The sequence below is a fragment of the Neoarius graeffei genome, chromosome 27 (genome assembly GCF_027579695.1).
Source record: "Neoarius graeffei isolate fNeoGra1 chromosome 27, fNeoGra1.pri, whole genome shotgun sequence".
Taxonomy (NCBI): Eukaryota; Metazoa; Chordata; class Actinopteri; order Siluriformes; family Ariidae; genus Neoarius; species Neoarius graeffei.
The window spans coordinates 28,958,082-28,976,518 of NC_083595.1; the positions used below are offsets into that span (position 1 = coordinate 28,958,082).

The 18,437-nt window shown below is 40.2% G+C and overlaps 1 protein-coding gene across 1 annotated transcript in view; it reads right to left on the bottom strand.

Moving 5' to 3' along the window:
* LOC132874717 (lysyl oxidase homolog 4) overlaps positions 1–18,437 on the bottom strand; it is a 74,334-nt gene that overhangs the window by 50,056 nt on the left and 5,841 nt on the right. The window contains exon 4 of the mRNA XM_060911074.1: positions 15,810–16,024. Coding sequence (XP_060767057.1) covers positions 15,810–16,024 — 215 coding nt within the window. The remainder of the gene's footprint in view (positions 1–15,809; positions 16,025–18,437) is intronic.

The window sequence follows — 18,437 nt, forward strand, 5'->3', positions numbered from 1 at the left end:
CAGGACTGATCAACAGTTACCAGAAATGTTTAGTTGCAGTTATTGCTGCACAAGGGGGTCACACCAGATACTAAATGCTAAGGTTCACATACTTTTGCCACTCACAGATATGTAATATTGGATCATTTTCCTCAATAAATAAATGACCAAGTATAATATTTTTCTCATTTGTTTAACTGGATTCTCTTTATCTACTTTTAGGACTTGTGTGAAAATCTGATCATGTTTTAGGTCATATTTATGCAGAAATATAGAAAATTCTAAAGGGTTCACAAACTTTCAAGCACCACTGTAAATGAGTGTGAATGTGTCTGTTCATGGACCCATGTGCTCTGAGAGTGGATTCTTGTCTTACGCACAACATTCCAGGAACAAGCTCTGGATCCTCCGTGACCCTAACCAGGCTAAATCTCTTCCTTAAGATGATTGCTGATACAATTGTATGTTACTTAAGCACTTGATATCAGCTAGTTAAATTACCAAACTAGCCATTATCAAAACTTTGTTTAATTTTTCACTTCATGAGCAAAATTGCATTACGTGGAATTTATGGGTTGAAATTCAAGGCTCACTTAGTAGTAGCTACACCTTCTTAAAAAAAGATAAACAGTGTGGTTTCTCACTACCTTGCTACCATCGACTTAATTCCTGTCCAAATACTGAAACCACTGTTTCATCATTGACTAAATTACTCTATTTTATTAAATAATGTTCCATCAATATCTCTAAGAATGAGCCTGGACAGTCATGATAACGCCTTCTGAATCTAGATTACAATGTTTAAAGTCAGCATGCATCAGCAATCGGCGTCATCCATCACTTCAGAAAGGCTCATGACTGGGAAGGACATTTACTCTGTCAAGAGTCATATTTGGAAATATTCTGCACTTTCCAGCACCATCTTGCTGTACATGTGCACACCAGCCATACAGCATATTTATACCTTACACCAAGAGAAATTGCAGGAAAAATGGCCTGAATTCAAAATGATTATGGTCTCCTCATATATGTAATGTCTCCCAGAATGTGGCTTGTGATGGAAAGAAAAAAGCACACTAAATCCCTCTTGACCCTTAAAGTCTGACAGCATTAAAACACGACCTAGACCATCCTATTCAGTTAAGGAGTCAAAAATCCCACTTCTACTACTGCAGGCTACCCAGAGGACTTCATCCTGCCATACATTTTTCTAAAATGTTCTAAAACTTTTCTAAGGAACATATGCTCTTTTTCGAGAAAATAGCTTTATTCAGAAAAGTGAAGACTGCTGAAAGGAAGGGTTTTTTTTTTTAATAGTAAGGTGTTGCTGTACTGAATTTAACCAACCAGCTATGAAAATGCAATGTACTGGACACAGCCACAAAGAAAACAGTGCCAATCTTCAAGATTTAGTAAAGGGGATTTACTAAAATGTTGGGCATTTAAATTGGCAACATAAACACCATCCAAAAGGCGAGAAATGGCTTTTCTTCTCTCAAATACAAACCATTCTTTAACCGAAATGATGGAAAGAGAGCGTTGAGGCTTTAATGGCCACATGGGCGAGGTCCTGTGCTGACACAGCCAAATCGAACACGGCTATTAAAACGCAGTCAGAGACGCTGCCGCAGGATTCCACCTTATAATTACTGGGATTTGAACACTGCATCCCGGCCTGAGAGGACAGCAGCACGGAGCTCAAAGCCGAGACGTGACACGAAGCCGGAAGCCTGAACCGCAAACAGGGTGAACCTCAGAAAATGGACATGGGACTGCTGATCAAAAAGACACAATTACAACATGCACTCTATCAACACGACTATTTAGCTGAGCCAAGGTTTAATCTTATTTTATAATATTTTGTTTTATAAAGTTTTTGTTTTGTGCAAATTCTTGTTAGCTGATACTGTGCTGTGTTTTACTTTTTTGAGGTTCCTTCTAACAGATTTTAGTGACCGCTTACAGCTGTCCATGCAGAGTTTCCCTGCGTGCTAACAGAATCAGTGAGTATGATGAGTGTAAGAAGTGTTCTGTACATTACGGTCACGCAGTTATGACAGAAAGCCATGATCAGTTTGAGCATCTTTTCAGACTATTTTTTTATACCCCCAATGCTAATGCCACTAATGTGACTTTGTTCCAAAGGTGACTTACAGTCAGGAGGATTATCTACAACATTATAGTTCATCACAAATAAGCCATTTTCCAACATTCCAGATCTGAGACTGGTCTTGCAAAATTTAATCGCAGAAGCATATGCACTGCATCTGGTTTAATGCGTATGTTGAGAAAATCCAACCTGCACGTCAGACTGTATGCATAAAACAGGAATAAAAACCTTTCAGATGATAAATATCATGTCTAAATATACAATTCCACCAGCAGAATCTTGTTTTAAAATCTAATTAAAATATGCTAAATTTATAAAATATCATGGTACAAGGTCCTGTAATTATATATTCCAGTCGTATAAAACAGACTTACTATCATCTCTCTCCAAAAGTACAGACATTGTGGAGGGAGTTACAAACACAAACAAATAAACAAGGCTATCCTGGCTATACTGTCTTCCCGCAATGACCACAACTAAAAGAACGTGATACCGGTCACGCAGAGATTGGATTTTTCAATTGGATTTTAGTAAGCTGTGATGGTTCATTTTTAGTGTATGGACTGTATGAAAATGGGTTTAGAGCAAATGGGCTTACTCAGATACACTGGTGCTGAAAATGTGTCCTGATGGTAACCAAAGCTGTAAAACACACATTGTGTTTTGCTTAACCTGGATAAAAACATGGATGGAGAATACAAGAATTAGTGTACTTAAACTCCAAATGTATTAGTATGTTTTTCATACTTTCTAATGTTCTGCACTAGTGACCAGCAGGTTCTGAGGTCAAATCCCAAAACTACTATGGAGCCACTGCTGGATCCCTTAACACTAACTTCTTCAAAGGTGCTGTACCATGGCTCGTCCTGCACTCTGATGCCCATATACTTACAAGTTCCCAAGTGATTTGTTGTATTATATACTTTTTTTGTGTGTAATGAAAAATAATTGCCACTCCACCACCACAATATTGCAATTCATTATTTTTGCATTACAAGACCAGTTCAGTGTAAACTTGTTCAGATTTGAACATTACATATAACATGCCTCGTTACTTTTAAGACCAAAGTGAGTAATGCAAGTGTATTAATATTTTAATTCAGTTTGAGACTTTGAGGTAGATGCTGAGGGGAATATTTCTTAAATACCCCTACAACAGTGATGGATTTGTTGTCTTCTTTGCACAATGAAATGGTGTGACTGTGTCTCCTGCCAGAGTTTGGCCATTTAAGCTACAACAAATCTGCAGATTACAACAGTTTTGTACTATAATCTAGACTTTAGTCTTCTTACTCTGTATAACTTTAATTTAGTGGTTACATTCCAATCCATTTTTATTTCAGGTTTAAATAACAAGGTATTTCTGAACAGAAATGAACATGCACTTTCTCTGGACTTAATCACATGTCTTAGCAGCGACACTCACTGTGCTTCCTTTCCATGTGGGACTCACGAATGGTCACTACAATATTATATAATGACTGTGTTTATATATGGTCATTTTCTGATTTTGTCAGTTAACAGATGATTCAAGTGGTCATGTAAATAGTGATTTTGTGATCTATCAAATTAAAGCTGGTAGCAGCTTTCTTAGAAGTATATAAAAAACCTGGATTTTTGCTCAATAATCAGGTAAAAACAACCTTTGGTTACTTACAGTGGTGCTTGAAAGTTTGTGAACCCTTTAGAATTTTCTATATTTCTGCATAAATATGACCTAAACATCATCAGATTTTCACACAAGTCCTCAAAGTAGATAAAGAGAACCCAGTTAAACAAATGAGATAAAAATATTATACTTGGTCATTTATTTATTGAGGAAAATGATCCAATATTACATATCTGAGTGGCAAAAGTATGTGAACCTTTGCTTTCAGTATCTGGTGTGACCCTCTTGTGCAGCAATAACTGCAACTAAACGTTTCCGGTAACTGTTGATCAGTCCTGCACACCGGCTTGGAGGAATTTTAGCCCATTCCTCCATACAGAACAGCTTCAACTCTGGGATGTTGGTGGGTTTCCTCACATGAACTGCTCACTTCAGGTCCTTCCACAACATTTCAATTGGATTAAGGTCAGGACTTTGACTTGGCCATTCCAAAACATTAACTTTATTCTTCTTTAACCATTCTTTGGTAGAACGACTTGTGTGCTTAGGGTCGTTGTCTTGCTGCATGACCCACCTTCTTTTGAGATTCAGTTCATGGACAGATGTCCTGACATTTTCCTTGAGAATTCACTGGTATAATTCAGAATTCATTTTTCCATCAATGATGGCAAGCCATCCTGGCCCAGATGCAGCAAAACAGGCCCAAACAATGATACTACCACCACCATGTTTCACAGATGGGATAAGGTTCTTATGCTGGAATGCAGTGTTTTCCTTTCTCCAAACATAATGCTTCTAATTTAAACCAAAAAGTTCCATTTTGGTCTCATCCGTTGACAAAACATTTTTCCAATAGCCTTCTGGCTTGTCCACGTGATCTTTAGCAAATTGCAGATGAGCAGCAATGTTCTTTTTGGAGAGCAGTGGCTTTCTCCTTGCAACCCTGCCATGCACACCATTGTTGTTCAGTGTTCTCCTGATGGTGGACTCATGAACATTAACATTAGCCAATGTGAGAGAGGCCTTCAGTTGCTTAGAAGTTACCCCGGGGTCCTTTGTGACCTTGCCGACTATTACACGCCTTGCTCTTGGAGTGATCTTTGTTGGTCGACCACTCCTGGGGAGGGTAACAATGGTCTTGAATTTCCTCCATTTGTACACAATCTGTCTGACTGTGGATTGGTGGAGTCCGAACTCTTTAGAGATGGTTTTGTAACCTTTTTCAGCCTGATTAGCATCAACAACGCTTTTTCTGAGGTCCTCAGAAATCTCCTTTGTTTGTGCCATGATAAACTTCCACAAACATGTGTTGTGAAGATCAGACTTTGATAGATCTCTGTTCTTTAAATAAAACAGGGCGCCCACTCACACCTGATTGTCATCCCATTGATTGAAAACACCTGACTCTAATTTCACCTTCAAATTAACTGCTAATCCTAGAGGTTCACATACTTTTGCCGCTCACAGATATATGTAATATTAGATAATTTTCCTCAATAAATAAATGACCAAGTATAATATTTTTGTCCCATTTGTTTAACTGGGTTCTCTTTATCTAATTTTAGGACTTGTGTGAAAATCTGATGATGTTTTAGCTCATATTTATGCAGAAATGTAGAAAATTCTAAAGGGTTCACAAACTTTCAAGCACCACTGTGTGTGTGTATATATATATATATATATATATATATATATATATATATATATATATATATATATATATATATATTTTTTTTTTTTTTTCAGTACTGTGCAAAAGTCCTCGGCACATGTAAAGAAACGCTGTCAGCCAAAAACAGCTTAAAATAATGAAATTAAATGTTTCAACATTTAAAAAAAAAAATACTATAAACAGCAGTAAGCCAAAATAAATAAAACAAAGGCAATATTTGGTGTGAGATGACCCTGTGCTTTAAAAAAAAAAGTAGTCTCAGGTACAATGAGTGCAGTTTTATAAGGAAATGAGCTGTAGGTTTTACTGAGCATCTTACAGAACCAGCCACAGTTCTTCTGGACTCTTTGACTGTCACACTCGCTTCTAAATTTTGCAGCAAAACCCAGCAGCCTTCGTTATGTTTTCTTTTTTAATCTGAAAAGTGCTGTCTTACGTAATATTCCGCTCAGATACAAACACTTTTTTTTTTTTTCCTGTTCATAAAAGATAAACTTCATAGCTTCTTGCCATTGTGTACTGTTCTTTATATTATATGGACACATTCGCACAAAAAAATATGCAAGTTAATCAAAAGAATTTTAATTTTGAGCTGGCTCGCCATTTTGACAATGTGCGTCAAGTCAGCTGGAAAACACTGGGAGTGATGTCATTGGAGTGAAATATCGGGAAATATGTCACTCAGATCCGCGATATATTTTGTATGAAAAATGCAAGTTTTTCAACACAAGAAGATAAACTTCATATCTTCAAGCCAATGTATGATTTTTTTTCTTTTTATTATATAGACACTTTCACAAACAAAAAGTGCCCACATTTATCAAAACAATTGACTGATTTCCTCACAAGTGACATAGGTCACGGTTTTGGTTCTCCATGTCCCGGATGTAGCTCGTATGAAAAATACGAGTGGCGTATTTCCCAGTAAAACACGTGTGTGTGTGTGTGTGGTGTGTGTGTGTGTGTGTGTGTATAAGGGAGAACTTATTAAAGCACAGCAATGTGCACATTCTTCACAGAGTTGTCTTGGTAAGAATTTGTAACTAGTGTGAATGTAGCGTTAAGGAGGCATCGCTGAACAAAAGTGGTTTGCGGTACCACCATATTATATACTAACAATGCTATCCCAACATCTTTACTTGAGGAGGATCCCATGAATTAACATCTCCAGACCCGATATCATTGCAGTGTGATGATGTCATCTGTGAGATTCATGGATTTATATGCTGACTTTTTTCCAAAAAAAGCACCACTATCTCATCTCATCTCATTATCTCTAGCCGCTTTATCCTGTTCTACAGGGTCGCAGGCAAGCTGGAGCCTATCCCAGCTGACTACGGGCGAAAGGCGGGGTACACCCTGGACAAGTCGCCAGGTCATCACAGGGCTGACACATAGACACAGACAACCATTCACATTCACACCTACGGTCAATTTAGAGTCACCAGTTAACCTAACCTGCATGTCTTTGGACTATGGGGGAAACCGGAGCACCCGGAGGAAACCCACGCGGACACGGGGAGAACATGCAAACTCCGCACAGAAAGGCCCTCGCCGGCCACGGGGCTTGAACCCGGACCTTCTTGCTGTGAGGCGACAGCACTAACCACTACACCACCGTGCCGCCCCGCACCACTATATATATAATATAGTGTGTGTGTATTTTTTTTTCAAGTTCTATGGTAAATAATGTAGGGAATTTTCCAACATGGAAAACTGAATGCTGGGTGGCACGGTGGCATAAGTGGTTAGCACGGCCGCAAGAAGGTTCTGGGTTCGAGCCCAGCGGCTGACGGGGGGCCTTTCTGTGTGGAGTTTGCATGTTCTCCCCGTGTCTGCATGGGTTTCCTCTGGGTGCTCTGGTTTCCCCCACAGTTCAAAGACATGCGGTTAGGTTAATATGGGACGGCCTTGGGCTGAGGTATGCTTGAACAAGGCACCTAACTCCCAACTGCTCCCCGGGTGCTGTTAGCACAGCTGTCCACTGCTCTGGGTATGTACGTATACATGTGTGTATGCTCATTGCTAATGTGCATGTGTATGTTCACTGCTTCAGATGGGTTAAATGCAGAGAGGAAATTTCACAAGTGTGTGATGAATAAAGTTGTGCTTTCTTTCTTTCTTACTGATGGAGTTCCTTAGATGAGTGACAATACATCCTGAAGGCTTAAAACATTGACCAGGATGATTAACTAAAATAAACTGGAATGACAAACTAAAATAGTGCTGAAGTTTCTCTACAGAAAACTGGGTTGTGCATTGTGGGTTTGCTTAATTAGCTCGGACTGTAAGACACAGTGTGGGCTGCACCTTTGAGTGGGTGTGGATGAGAATCTCCTTTTGGCCTTTTTAACCACTTGCTATCACAACATAACAGATCCGCTCTAACCCAAACTTCGCTCCTAATTACAAGCCGACGTTGGTCTTTATAGAAAACTGTTGATTTTACTCTGACACAATGTACTTTCTTCATCACAGCGTTTATGTAAGATGAAACATCCATAATCATCCTCCCTCATCTATCCCAGTGTGGGTTTATCCTAGGACGCTATTTTGCCAAGCCTCAACCCTTATCACATTTTGACAAAAACAAATTCAGGGAGACATTCATCACACACCCTTTCTCAAAACACTGACTAAATTTCCTCTCTCAGCTGTTTGATGTGGAGACTATAATGGCAACAGCCTTTAGATTAACACACTCGCAATCAGTGGATTGGTCTGTGACAACATGTTTCCTGTTAAATACTCAAGATGTGGCCCCAAGCTATTTTGCAGGTAGAAAAATACACAATGCTTGGATACAGCTGAGGAAATTGGGATGGAAGCAGCAGATGCTGTGGTGGTGTGAGCTCCTCAAAGAGAGTGAGGAAGGAGTGAAATGAACAGGGCCGTGGTAGGTCAGTGATTCAAGTTTTGTGTTATTTCCCTTAAAGGAATAGTCAATCCTGAAACACATTTAAATATGTCCATATTGAAACATCCGTGATGTGCTTTGGGGTGCTCTGGTGCTAGTTTGTTGGATGGTGCTGTGTTTTCCTGCGAGATGTTTTCTGCCATGCTGACATCACAGTAGGACTTTATCTAGGGTAGTTACACTGGTGTTTAATAGAAGACATTTTCAAATAATCTCAAACGTAAGTGATAATTGTCAGATTTTGCTTTAGAGCCTAACAATACTCGCCATTTTCCAGTAACATTCAACATCATAATGAGAAATGGTGTCGATGATGGGAATAGCATAAAAGTTGAAGCCTTGGAACATTGTGTTTGAGCAGTGTACAAATGGGGATGTGAAAGAACTAAACTAATAGAAGGATAAAAGACATGATGCATTGGCATGACCATTAATGGGAAGTCAAAAGGTATTGTGGGTTATGTAGTAAACTGTTAGCCAAAGTGAAAATAGACCATTTTGATGGAAGAATTTTAAATTAAAGCTCAACTCAAAATTTAATTAGAAAATAAAAATAAACCTTTTACACCATTGAAGATTACATCTCATCTCATTATCTGTAGCCACTTTATCCTGTTCTACAGGGTCGCAGGCAAGCTGGAGCCTATCCCAGCTGACTATGGGGAAAAGGTGGGGTACACCCTGGACAAGTCACCAGGTCATCACAGGGCAACACATAGACAACCATTCACACTCATGGTCAATTTAGAGTCACCAGTTAACCTAACCTGCATGTCTTTGGGGGAAACCGGAGCACCCGGAGGAAACCCACACAGACAACATGCAAACTCCACATAGAAAGGTCCTCACCAGCCACGGGGCTCGAACCCGGACCTTCTTGCTGTGAGGTGACCGCGCTAACCACTACACCACCGTGCCGCCCCTGAAGATTACATAATGGTTATAAATATTGATATGCAAGTTATTTAAGGAGGATTTTTTCCTTTAAGATCGTGAGTTTAAAATCTCATGATTACCAGAGAACTTTTTTTTAAACACATTTTTAACCCTTAACTACCCAGCATCTTAACTACTGTTACTCTGTGTTCAGATCATATTAGTCTAAGCTGCTTTGATAAAACTGTCTAATAAATTAATGAATTAATATACTTTATTATATAGCAGCAGGGCGGTGTAGTGGTTAGCACTGTCGCCTCACAGCAAGAAGGTTCTGGGTTCGAGCCCAGTGGCCGAGAGGGGCCTTTCTGTGTGGAGTTTGCATGTTCTCCCCGTGTCTGTGAGGGTTTCCTCCGGGTGCTCCGGTTTCCCCCACGGTCCAAAGACATGCAGGTTAGGTTAATTGGTGACTCTAAAGTGAATGTGAATGGTTGTTTGTGTCTGTGTGTCAGCCCTGCAATGACCTGGCGACTTGTCCAGGGTGTACCCCGCCTTTCGCCCGTAGTCAGCTGGGATAGGATCCAGCTTGCCTGTGACCCTGTACAGGATAAGTGGCTACAGATAATGGATGGATGGATGGATATACTGTATTATCTGTAAGAGGCCAAAACACTGGTGTGAGAGATGGACAAAGAAAAGTGAAAACTGATTAAATCCTATGGAGCCCCTAAAGGGACATGTAAAAAAAAAATTGAAAGTATCTGGTGCGCAAGAGAAACTGCCTGAGAGAAGCCTGAACTCCATATAAATATGATGAAGCATTTCTGACAGAAGAATGGCCATCATAATTTCTTGTGTGCACTGGAAAAGTTATTGTGCACACCACATACGGTACTGTCTATTTTTTTTACATTTCCCTTTAGGGCTCCATAAAATCCCGAGACTAAATCAGTAGGCAGCCTTTTTCATAACACTGGTTACATTTCCTCCATCAGCTTTTTGATGTTGAGATCATGATGCAAACACAGATGCAATCAGTGGAAAGGGTCTTGAAAACATGCTGACCCCTGAGTACCACTAAATGCATGTGGCCATGCATGCGTTTTTGAAGGCAAATGGAAATAAATATATAAATAAATATATAATGTATAAATAAATTAAATTTATTAAAAAAACCTTAAAATGGCATAATGTATGTTGCATGTTATTTTTTACTGAAACGGTCCAGTACATAACTGGTAAATGGAGTGTTGACTGAAGTGCTGACTTCAAAAGTCAGGAAGGAAGGACAGAGAGAACAACAATTCATGAAATGGAAAAGTACATTAGCCAGTGGTAATTTTTCAACACATGGTCCATCTAATTTAGGGGGTTTGGAGTGCAGGGTATAACTTCCAGAAAAAGGATCTGTGGTAAAGTATAAAGACAGAGAAGCTGCGTTTTCCATGGCTGCTCTGTCTATTTATGGCTGGGGGGCAGGCACAGGCACATTAGTGGGCTGCTCAAGGCTTTTCAGTCAAAGGAGAAATAAAGAAAAGGAATAACTGACATGAGTCTAAAATGGCTATAGTTTGGGTGAACAACCACGAATCTTCCATGATATATGCAAAGAAATTACATTTAGGTGATGATAAAAACAGAGAGGCATGTAGCGTATATTTCCACTCGACTTACATGACATGACATTAAAAACACAAGCACATGGTTTAAGTGAGAGTAGTAGCCTGTTTCATAAACACATCTACACAGATGATACTACGGTACAGTATTCCTGTACACTAAATCCAGTGTTAATGACAGCCTGCACCATGATCTGAGATGGACAACACATCCAAATGTGTCATGCACAGATCTGGGCACAGATCTTCCCCAAACTGTTGTCAAAAGTTGGAAGCACACAGCTGTACAAGATGTCTTTGTATGCTAAAGCATTAAGATTTTCCCCTTCACTGGAACTAAGAGGCTCAAGCCTGTTCCAGCAAGGTTTGCCAAGGTTGGAGGAAAAACTCATGTCCCACACAGAGCCCTGACCTCAACCTCACTGAAAATATCTCTCTCTCTCCAGAGGTGGACAGTAACAAAGTAGCCTGGGCCCGCCCATCCTAAGCGTGACGCAACACGAGGGCCTGTTGCGAGCTTAGTCTGGCCAGGCAAGCTATCTACAGCTCTTCCAAGCTCCGGAAAAATCGGGAGCCAATCAACTTTGAGCATCTCCAACGGCCCTGGGTAGAGGCATGTTCAAGGCAGTGACGTACGTAGTAGAACTGCGACCGGAAGCCATAGATTGTTTACAGAATCATGCTGTATTGAAAGCATTCAACGGGAAGTTCTCATTGAAAACGGAGCAAAGAGCAGCCCTGGAGGTATTTATTGAAAGGAAGGACGTTTTCGCCTTGCTCCCGACCGGCTTCGGTAAGAGTTTAATCTACCAGTTAGCCCCGCTAGTAGCCAAATCAATGGGGCTCAGTGAGAATCCTATCGTCGCGTCACATACGTCAGAGGAAAGAGTGATGTGATTGGTTTAAGCTTCGTCACAGCCTTTTCTGGCTTCGACCAGTAGCAAACAGGCATTTCAGGGAGGCGGGTCAACCACGGGCTCTGGGAAACGGTTGGGCTTAATATCTTGGCCAGACCAATAGCTCATAGAGCTTTGAAGTCGCGTTAGCCAGACTAGTAACAAAGTACATTTACTTGAGTACTATATTTAAGGGGCGGCACGGTGGTGTAGTGGTTAGCGCTGTCGCCTCACAGCAAGAAGGTCCTGGGTTCGAGCCCCGGGGCCGGCGAGGGCCTTTCTGTGTGGAGTTTGCATGTTCTCCCCGTGTCCGTGTGGGTTTCCTCCGGGTGCTCCGGTTTCCCCCACAGTCCAAAGACATGCAGGTTAGGTTAACTGGTGACTCTAAATTGACCATAGGTGTGAGTGTGAATGGTTGTCTGTGTCTGTGTCAGCCCTGTGATGACCTGGCGACTTGTCCAGGGTGTACCCCGCCTTTCGCCCGTAGTCAGCTGGGATAGGCTCCAGCTTGCCTGCGACCCTGTAGAAGGATAAAGCGGCTAGAGATGATATGAGACTATATTTAAGTACACTTTTTGAGTATCTGTACTTTGAGTATTATTTTTCTTGGCAACTTATGACTTTAACTTCACTACATCTGAAAGACAAATATCGTACTTTTTACTCCACTACATTTCTACCAAAGTCCTCGTTACTTGTTACTATGAAGCAGCTTTGAAAGTGGATATTGTTTTTCTTTTCTTTTCTAAAACGTGATTGGTTTTTTCGCAGGTGACACTGAGACAGCCTATCAGTAATCACGAGGGTCATGTCACGTCCATAGACTGGATAAAATCAAGGTCAGTGATTTCTCTGCAGCATTATTCAACACGATCAGTTGATGGAAGAATGGACGGAGACGGTACTTTTGGGGAATGAATGCACTCATGGCTATAGCTAGAACCCATGTTTCAGTTTTCTGAAAGGAATAAAGAGTTGTTTCATTTTAAATGTTTGCTTTGTTTGCCTAAAATGAACCACATCACAGCCTACAAAAACTTGCCATCTGACCTGTGGGAACATATTGAGGTATGTAAATGTTTTGTTCCCAGAGAAAGCTTATAATTAAATTGTCTGCGCTTTAGTGCTAGTGATAATGTTGCAATAGCTATGCAGTCTGGTTAGTCAAATGACTTTCTATGGATTTGCCTGCCAAGTTGCCATCGCCTTGTCCATGGCTAACGATAACACATAGCTAGTTAACTTGGACACTGTTAGTTAGCATGTAAAAATGGAGTTACGCTAATATGAATAACGTTAACTTATTTCTGAAAACACTACAGATGTTTTAGCATAATCTTGCCAAATAAACAAAATGTAGAAAACTCTCTTTTCTAGTAACATTAGCTACCCAATATGATTTCGAGTTTGAAAAGAGTTTGCTAGCATGTCAGGTGGAGTTTCACTGACTAGCTAGCTTAACATTAAACCACCATGATTCCACAGGCAGATTCATATGTGCATGAATACATACAATTACACTTGCACATGTGCGCACACACACACACACACACACACGAATGAGACCTGTGAGATGGACAGTATTGTACTGGTCAGTAACAACAAATTGCTGGAATTTTTTGTTTTGATGTCAGTGGGATCTGTACTTTGACTTAAGTAATGGAGTTGGGTACTTTGTCCACGTCTGTCTGTCTCTTTCTCTCTCTACTTCAATAGAACCACTTATACACCTACAGTGGTGCTTGAAAGTTTGTGAACCCTTTAGAATTTTCTATATTTCTGCATAAATATGACCTAAAACAACATCAGATTTTCATACAAGTCTTAAAAGTAGATAAAGAGGACCCAGTTAAACAAATGAGACAAAAAATATTATACTTGGTCATTTATTTATTGAGGAAAATGATCCAATATTACATATCTGTGAGTGGCAAAAGTATGTGAACCTTGGCTTTCAGTATCTGGTGTGACCCCCTTGTGCAGCAATAACTGCAAATAAATGTTTCCGGTAACTGTTGATCAGTCCTGCACACCAGCTTGGAGGAATTTTAGCCCATTCCTCCATACAGAACAGCTTCAACTCTGGGATGTTCATGGGTTTCCTCACATGAATTGCTCACTTCAGGTCCTTCCATAACATTTTGATTGAATTAAGGTCAGGACTTTGACTTGGCCATTCCAAAACATTAATTTTATTCTTCTTTAACCATTCTTTGGTAGAATGACTTGTGTGCTTAGGGTCGTTGTCTTGCTGCATGACCCACCTTCTCTTGAGATTCAGTTCATGGACAAATGTCCTGACATTTTCCTTTAGAATTCGCTGGTATAATTCAGAATTCATTGTTCCATTAATGATGGCAAGCCATGCTGGCCCAGATGAAGCAAAACAGGCCCAAACCATGATACTACCACCACCATGTTTCACAGATGGGATAAGGTTCTTATGCTGGAATGCAGTGTTTTCCTTTCCCCAAACATAACGCTTCCCATTTAAAACAAAAAGTTCTATTTTGGTCTCATCCATCCACAAAACATTTTTCCAATAGCCTTCTGGATTGTCCACGTGATGTTTAGCAAACTGCAGATGAACAGCAATGTTCTTTTTGGAAAGCAGTGACTTTCTCCTTGCAACCCCGCCATGCACACCATTGTTGTTCAGTGTTCTCCTGATGGTGGACTCATAAACATTAACATTAGCCAATTTGAGCAAGGCCTTCAATTGCTTAGAAGTTACCCTGGGGTCCTTTGTGGCCTTTCTGACTATTTTATGCCTTGCTCTTGGAGTGATCTTTGTTGGTCAACCATTCCTGGGGAGGGTAACAGTGGTATTGAATTTCCTCCATTTGTACAGAATCTGTCTGACTGTGGATTGTTGGAGTTCAAACTCTTTAGAGATGGTTTTGTAACCTTTTCCAGCCTGATGAGCATCAACAACACTTTTTCTGAGGTCCTCAGAAATCTCCTTTGTTCGTGCCATGATACACTTCCACAAACATGTGTTGTGAAGATCAGACTTTGATAGATCCCTGTTCCTTACATAAAACAGGGTGCCCACTCACACCTGATTGTCATCCCATTGATTGAAAACACCTGACTCTAATTTCACCTTCAAATTAATTGCTAATCCTAGAGGTTCACATACTTTTGCCACTCACAAAGATGTAATATTGGATCATTTTCCTCAATAAATAAATAACCAAGTATAATATTTTTGTCTCATTTGTTTAACTGGGTTCTCTTTATCTACTTTTAGGACTTGTGTGAAAATCTGATGATTTTTTAGGTCCTATTTATGCAGAAATATAGAAAATTCTAAAGGGTTCACAAACTTTCAAGCACCACTGTACTTATTTAAAAACAGCAGAGTGGTGCAGTGGCAGCATGCTGGGCCCATAACCCAGAGGTCAATGGATCGAAACCGTCCTCTGCTAAGTGACTTTGGGGTGGCACAGTGGTGTAATGGTTAGCCTCCCAGCAAGAAGGTTCTGGGTTTGTGCCAAGCTGGGGCCTTTCTGTGTAGAGTTTGCATGTTGTCAGTGTGGGTTTCCTCTGGGTGCTCTGGTTTCCCCCAAAGACATGCAGTTAGGTTAATGTGGGGTGGCCTTGAGCCAGGCACTTAACCCTGGGTGCAGTAGTGTGGCTGCCCACTGCTCTGGGCGTGCGTGTGTTCATTGCTTCAGATGGGTTAAATGCAGAGGATAAATCTCACTGTGCTTGAAGTGTGCATGTGACAAATAAAGGTTTCTTCTTCTTTATTTATCTAACCAGCCAATTATGTGCATACAAATCATGCAGATACAGGTCAAGAGCTTCAGTTAATGTGGACATTAAACATCAGAATAGGGAAGCATGTAATCTTTATTACTTTAACCATAGCATGGTTGTTGGTGCAAGATGGGCTGGTTTGAGTATTTCAGAAACTGAGGATATCCTGGGATATTCACACATGATAGTCTCAAGAGTTTACACAGAATTGTGAAATTGAATGTAGGATATAAATATACAGTAACATATTGTAAGTATCCCTTATTACAGTGCTTTAGTTCTGCCCTAGGGGTATTAATAAAACAGCAGAAGAATAAAAAAAAGGGAATACAAATGAGAGAAGAGGGAGGCGAGCAATCAGCTTACCTGTACAAGCGCTCATCGTGCTGCTCTGCTTTTGGATATCCCAGCATTCCACACACCACTCTACTGCTACTCAGATTCCAGCCAAGGTTACACACGTGTCTCCATCTCCCAGCATGCTTCACTTCAAGCACCCCTTCTGTTACCATTGCAGTACCCCGAGTGCCAGGCAAAACCGGGCGAAGTCGAACTTCTTCCATACTCCCTCTTCCTGCACTCTGCAGAAAGAGGAACATAAACTGTGTTCTCAAAATAGTAGTACAACTTTCATTCTCAGTGTACCGTAGAATATATGGACCAATGAGAAAGCAAATGCAATAAATGTTTAGATTCCAAAGAATTCAAGTCACACTGAAAAACATCAGTGCTCTTAAGGGAATAATTGCTTTTGCATGCCAGGACATGACAGATTATGAAAGTAAATTGTTGGGAAAACAGTAATTAAAAGCAAATGAAGGTTTTCTGAAGTTTGCAACTAGACTGTGCAGTAAGACATAAATATGATGTAAAAAGCTAACTAAACTCATCAGATGTTAAGGTATTATTGTTGGCACAGTTCCAGTGTTTGGGCTCCACGCTCAGAAAATAAAGTATATTATTGTACCTTTGGGGGTACAGCAGCTTGTTACTGGAGCAGTACCCTCTAAGGTACTTATTTGTATCCTTTATATACTGATTGGGAACATATATGTATCTTTTAGGCCCTAAAAAGATACACGTACAGTGGTGCTTGAAAGTTTGTGAACCCTTTAGAATTTTCTATATTTCTGCATAAATATGACCTAAAACATCATCAGATTTTCACACAAGTCCTAAAAGTAGATAAAGAGAACCCATTTAAACAAATGAGACAAAAATATACTTGGTCATTTATTTATTGAGGAAAATAATCCAATATTACATATCTGTGAGTGGCAAAAGTATGTAAACCTTAGCTTTCAGTATCTGGTGTGACCCCCTTGTGCAGCAATAACTGCAACTAAACATTTCTGGTAACTGTTGATCAGTCCTGCACACCGGCTTGAAGGAATTTTAGCCCATTCCTCCATACAGAACAGCTTCAACTCTAGGATGTTGGCAGGTTTCCTCATATGAATTGCTCACTTCAGGTCCTTCCACAACATTTCGATTGGATTAAGGTCAGGACTTTGACTTGGCCATTCCAAAACATTAACTGTTCTTCTTTAACCATTCTTTGATAGAACGACTTGTGTGCTTAGGGTCGTTGCCTTTGCTGCATGACCCACCTTCTCTTGAGATTCAGTTCATGGACAGATGTCCTGACATTTTCCTTTAGAATTTGCTGGTATAATTCAGAATTCATTGTTCCATCAATGATGGCAAGCCATCCTGGCCCAGATGCAGCAAAACAGGCCCAAATCATGATACTACCACCACCATGTTTCACAAATGGGATAAGGTTCTTATGCTGGAATGCAGTGTTTTCCTTTCTCCAAACACAATGCTTCTCATTTAAACCAAAAAGTTCTATTTTGGTCTCATCCATTCACAAAACATTTTTCCAGTAGCCTTCTGCCTTGTCCACGTGATCTTTAGCAAACTGCAGATGAGCAGCAATGTTCTTTTTGGAGAGCAGTGGCTTTCTCCTTGCAACCCTGCCATGTACACCATTGTTGTTCAGTGTTCTCCTGATGGTGGACTCATGAACATTAACATTAGCCAATGTGAGAGAGGCCTTCAGTTGCTTAGAAGTTACCCTGGGGTCCTTTCTGACCTCACCGACTATTACGTGCCTTGCTCTTGGAGTGGTCTTTGTTGATCGACCACTCCTGGGGAGGGTAACAATGGTCTTGAATTTCCTCCATTTCTACACAATCTGTCTGTCTGTGGATCAGTGGAGTCCAAACTCTTTAGAGATGGTTTTGTAACCTTTTTCAGCCTGATGAGCATCAACAACGCTTTTCCTGAGGTCCTCAGAAATCTCCTTTGTTCATGCCATGATACACTTCCACAAATGTGTTGTGAAGATCAGACATTGATAGATCTCTGTTCTTTAAATAAAACAGGGTGCCCACTCACACCTGATTGTCATCCCATTGATTGAAAACACCTGACTCTAATTTCACCTTCAAATTAACTGCTAATCCTAGAGGTTCACTTACTTTTGCCACTCACAGATATGTAATATTGGATCATTTTCCTCAATAAATAAATGACCAAGTATAATATTTTTGTCTCATTTGTTTAACTGGGTTCTCTTTATCTACTTTTAGGACTTGTGTGAAAATCTGATGATGTTTAGGTCATATTTATGCAGAAATATAGAAAATTCTAAAGGGTTCACAAACTTTCAAGCACTACTGTCGTTACCTTAAGGTCCAATAATGAGCCCTCGGGGGTACATTAGTGTAGATGCACACTTTGGGGGACAAAAATGGACTCCTACTGTACCCCTATAGTGTATGATGGCTCAAAAGTGGTGTTTGGGGGTTATGCTGTTGCACTGTTTTTTAATCTAGTGTGCTTTTGGGATGTGGGTTATACCAATGGGAAGAGTCAAACAGTGCAATCAAAGAAACTGTTGAATTACAGATCAGTGAATGAACGACCAAACCAATCAAAGTACAGTCCTGTTACATTAGCACAGTAGAATTTACTGTTCAAAAAGGA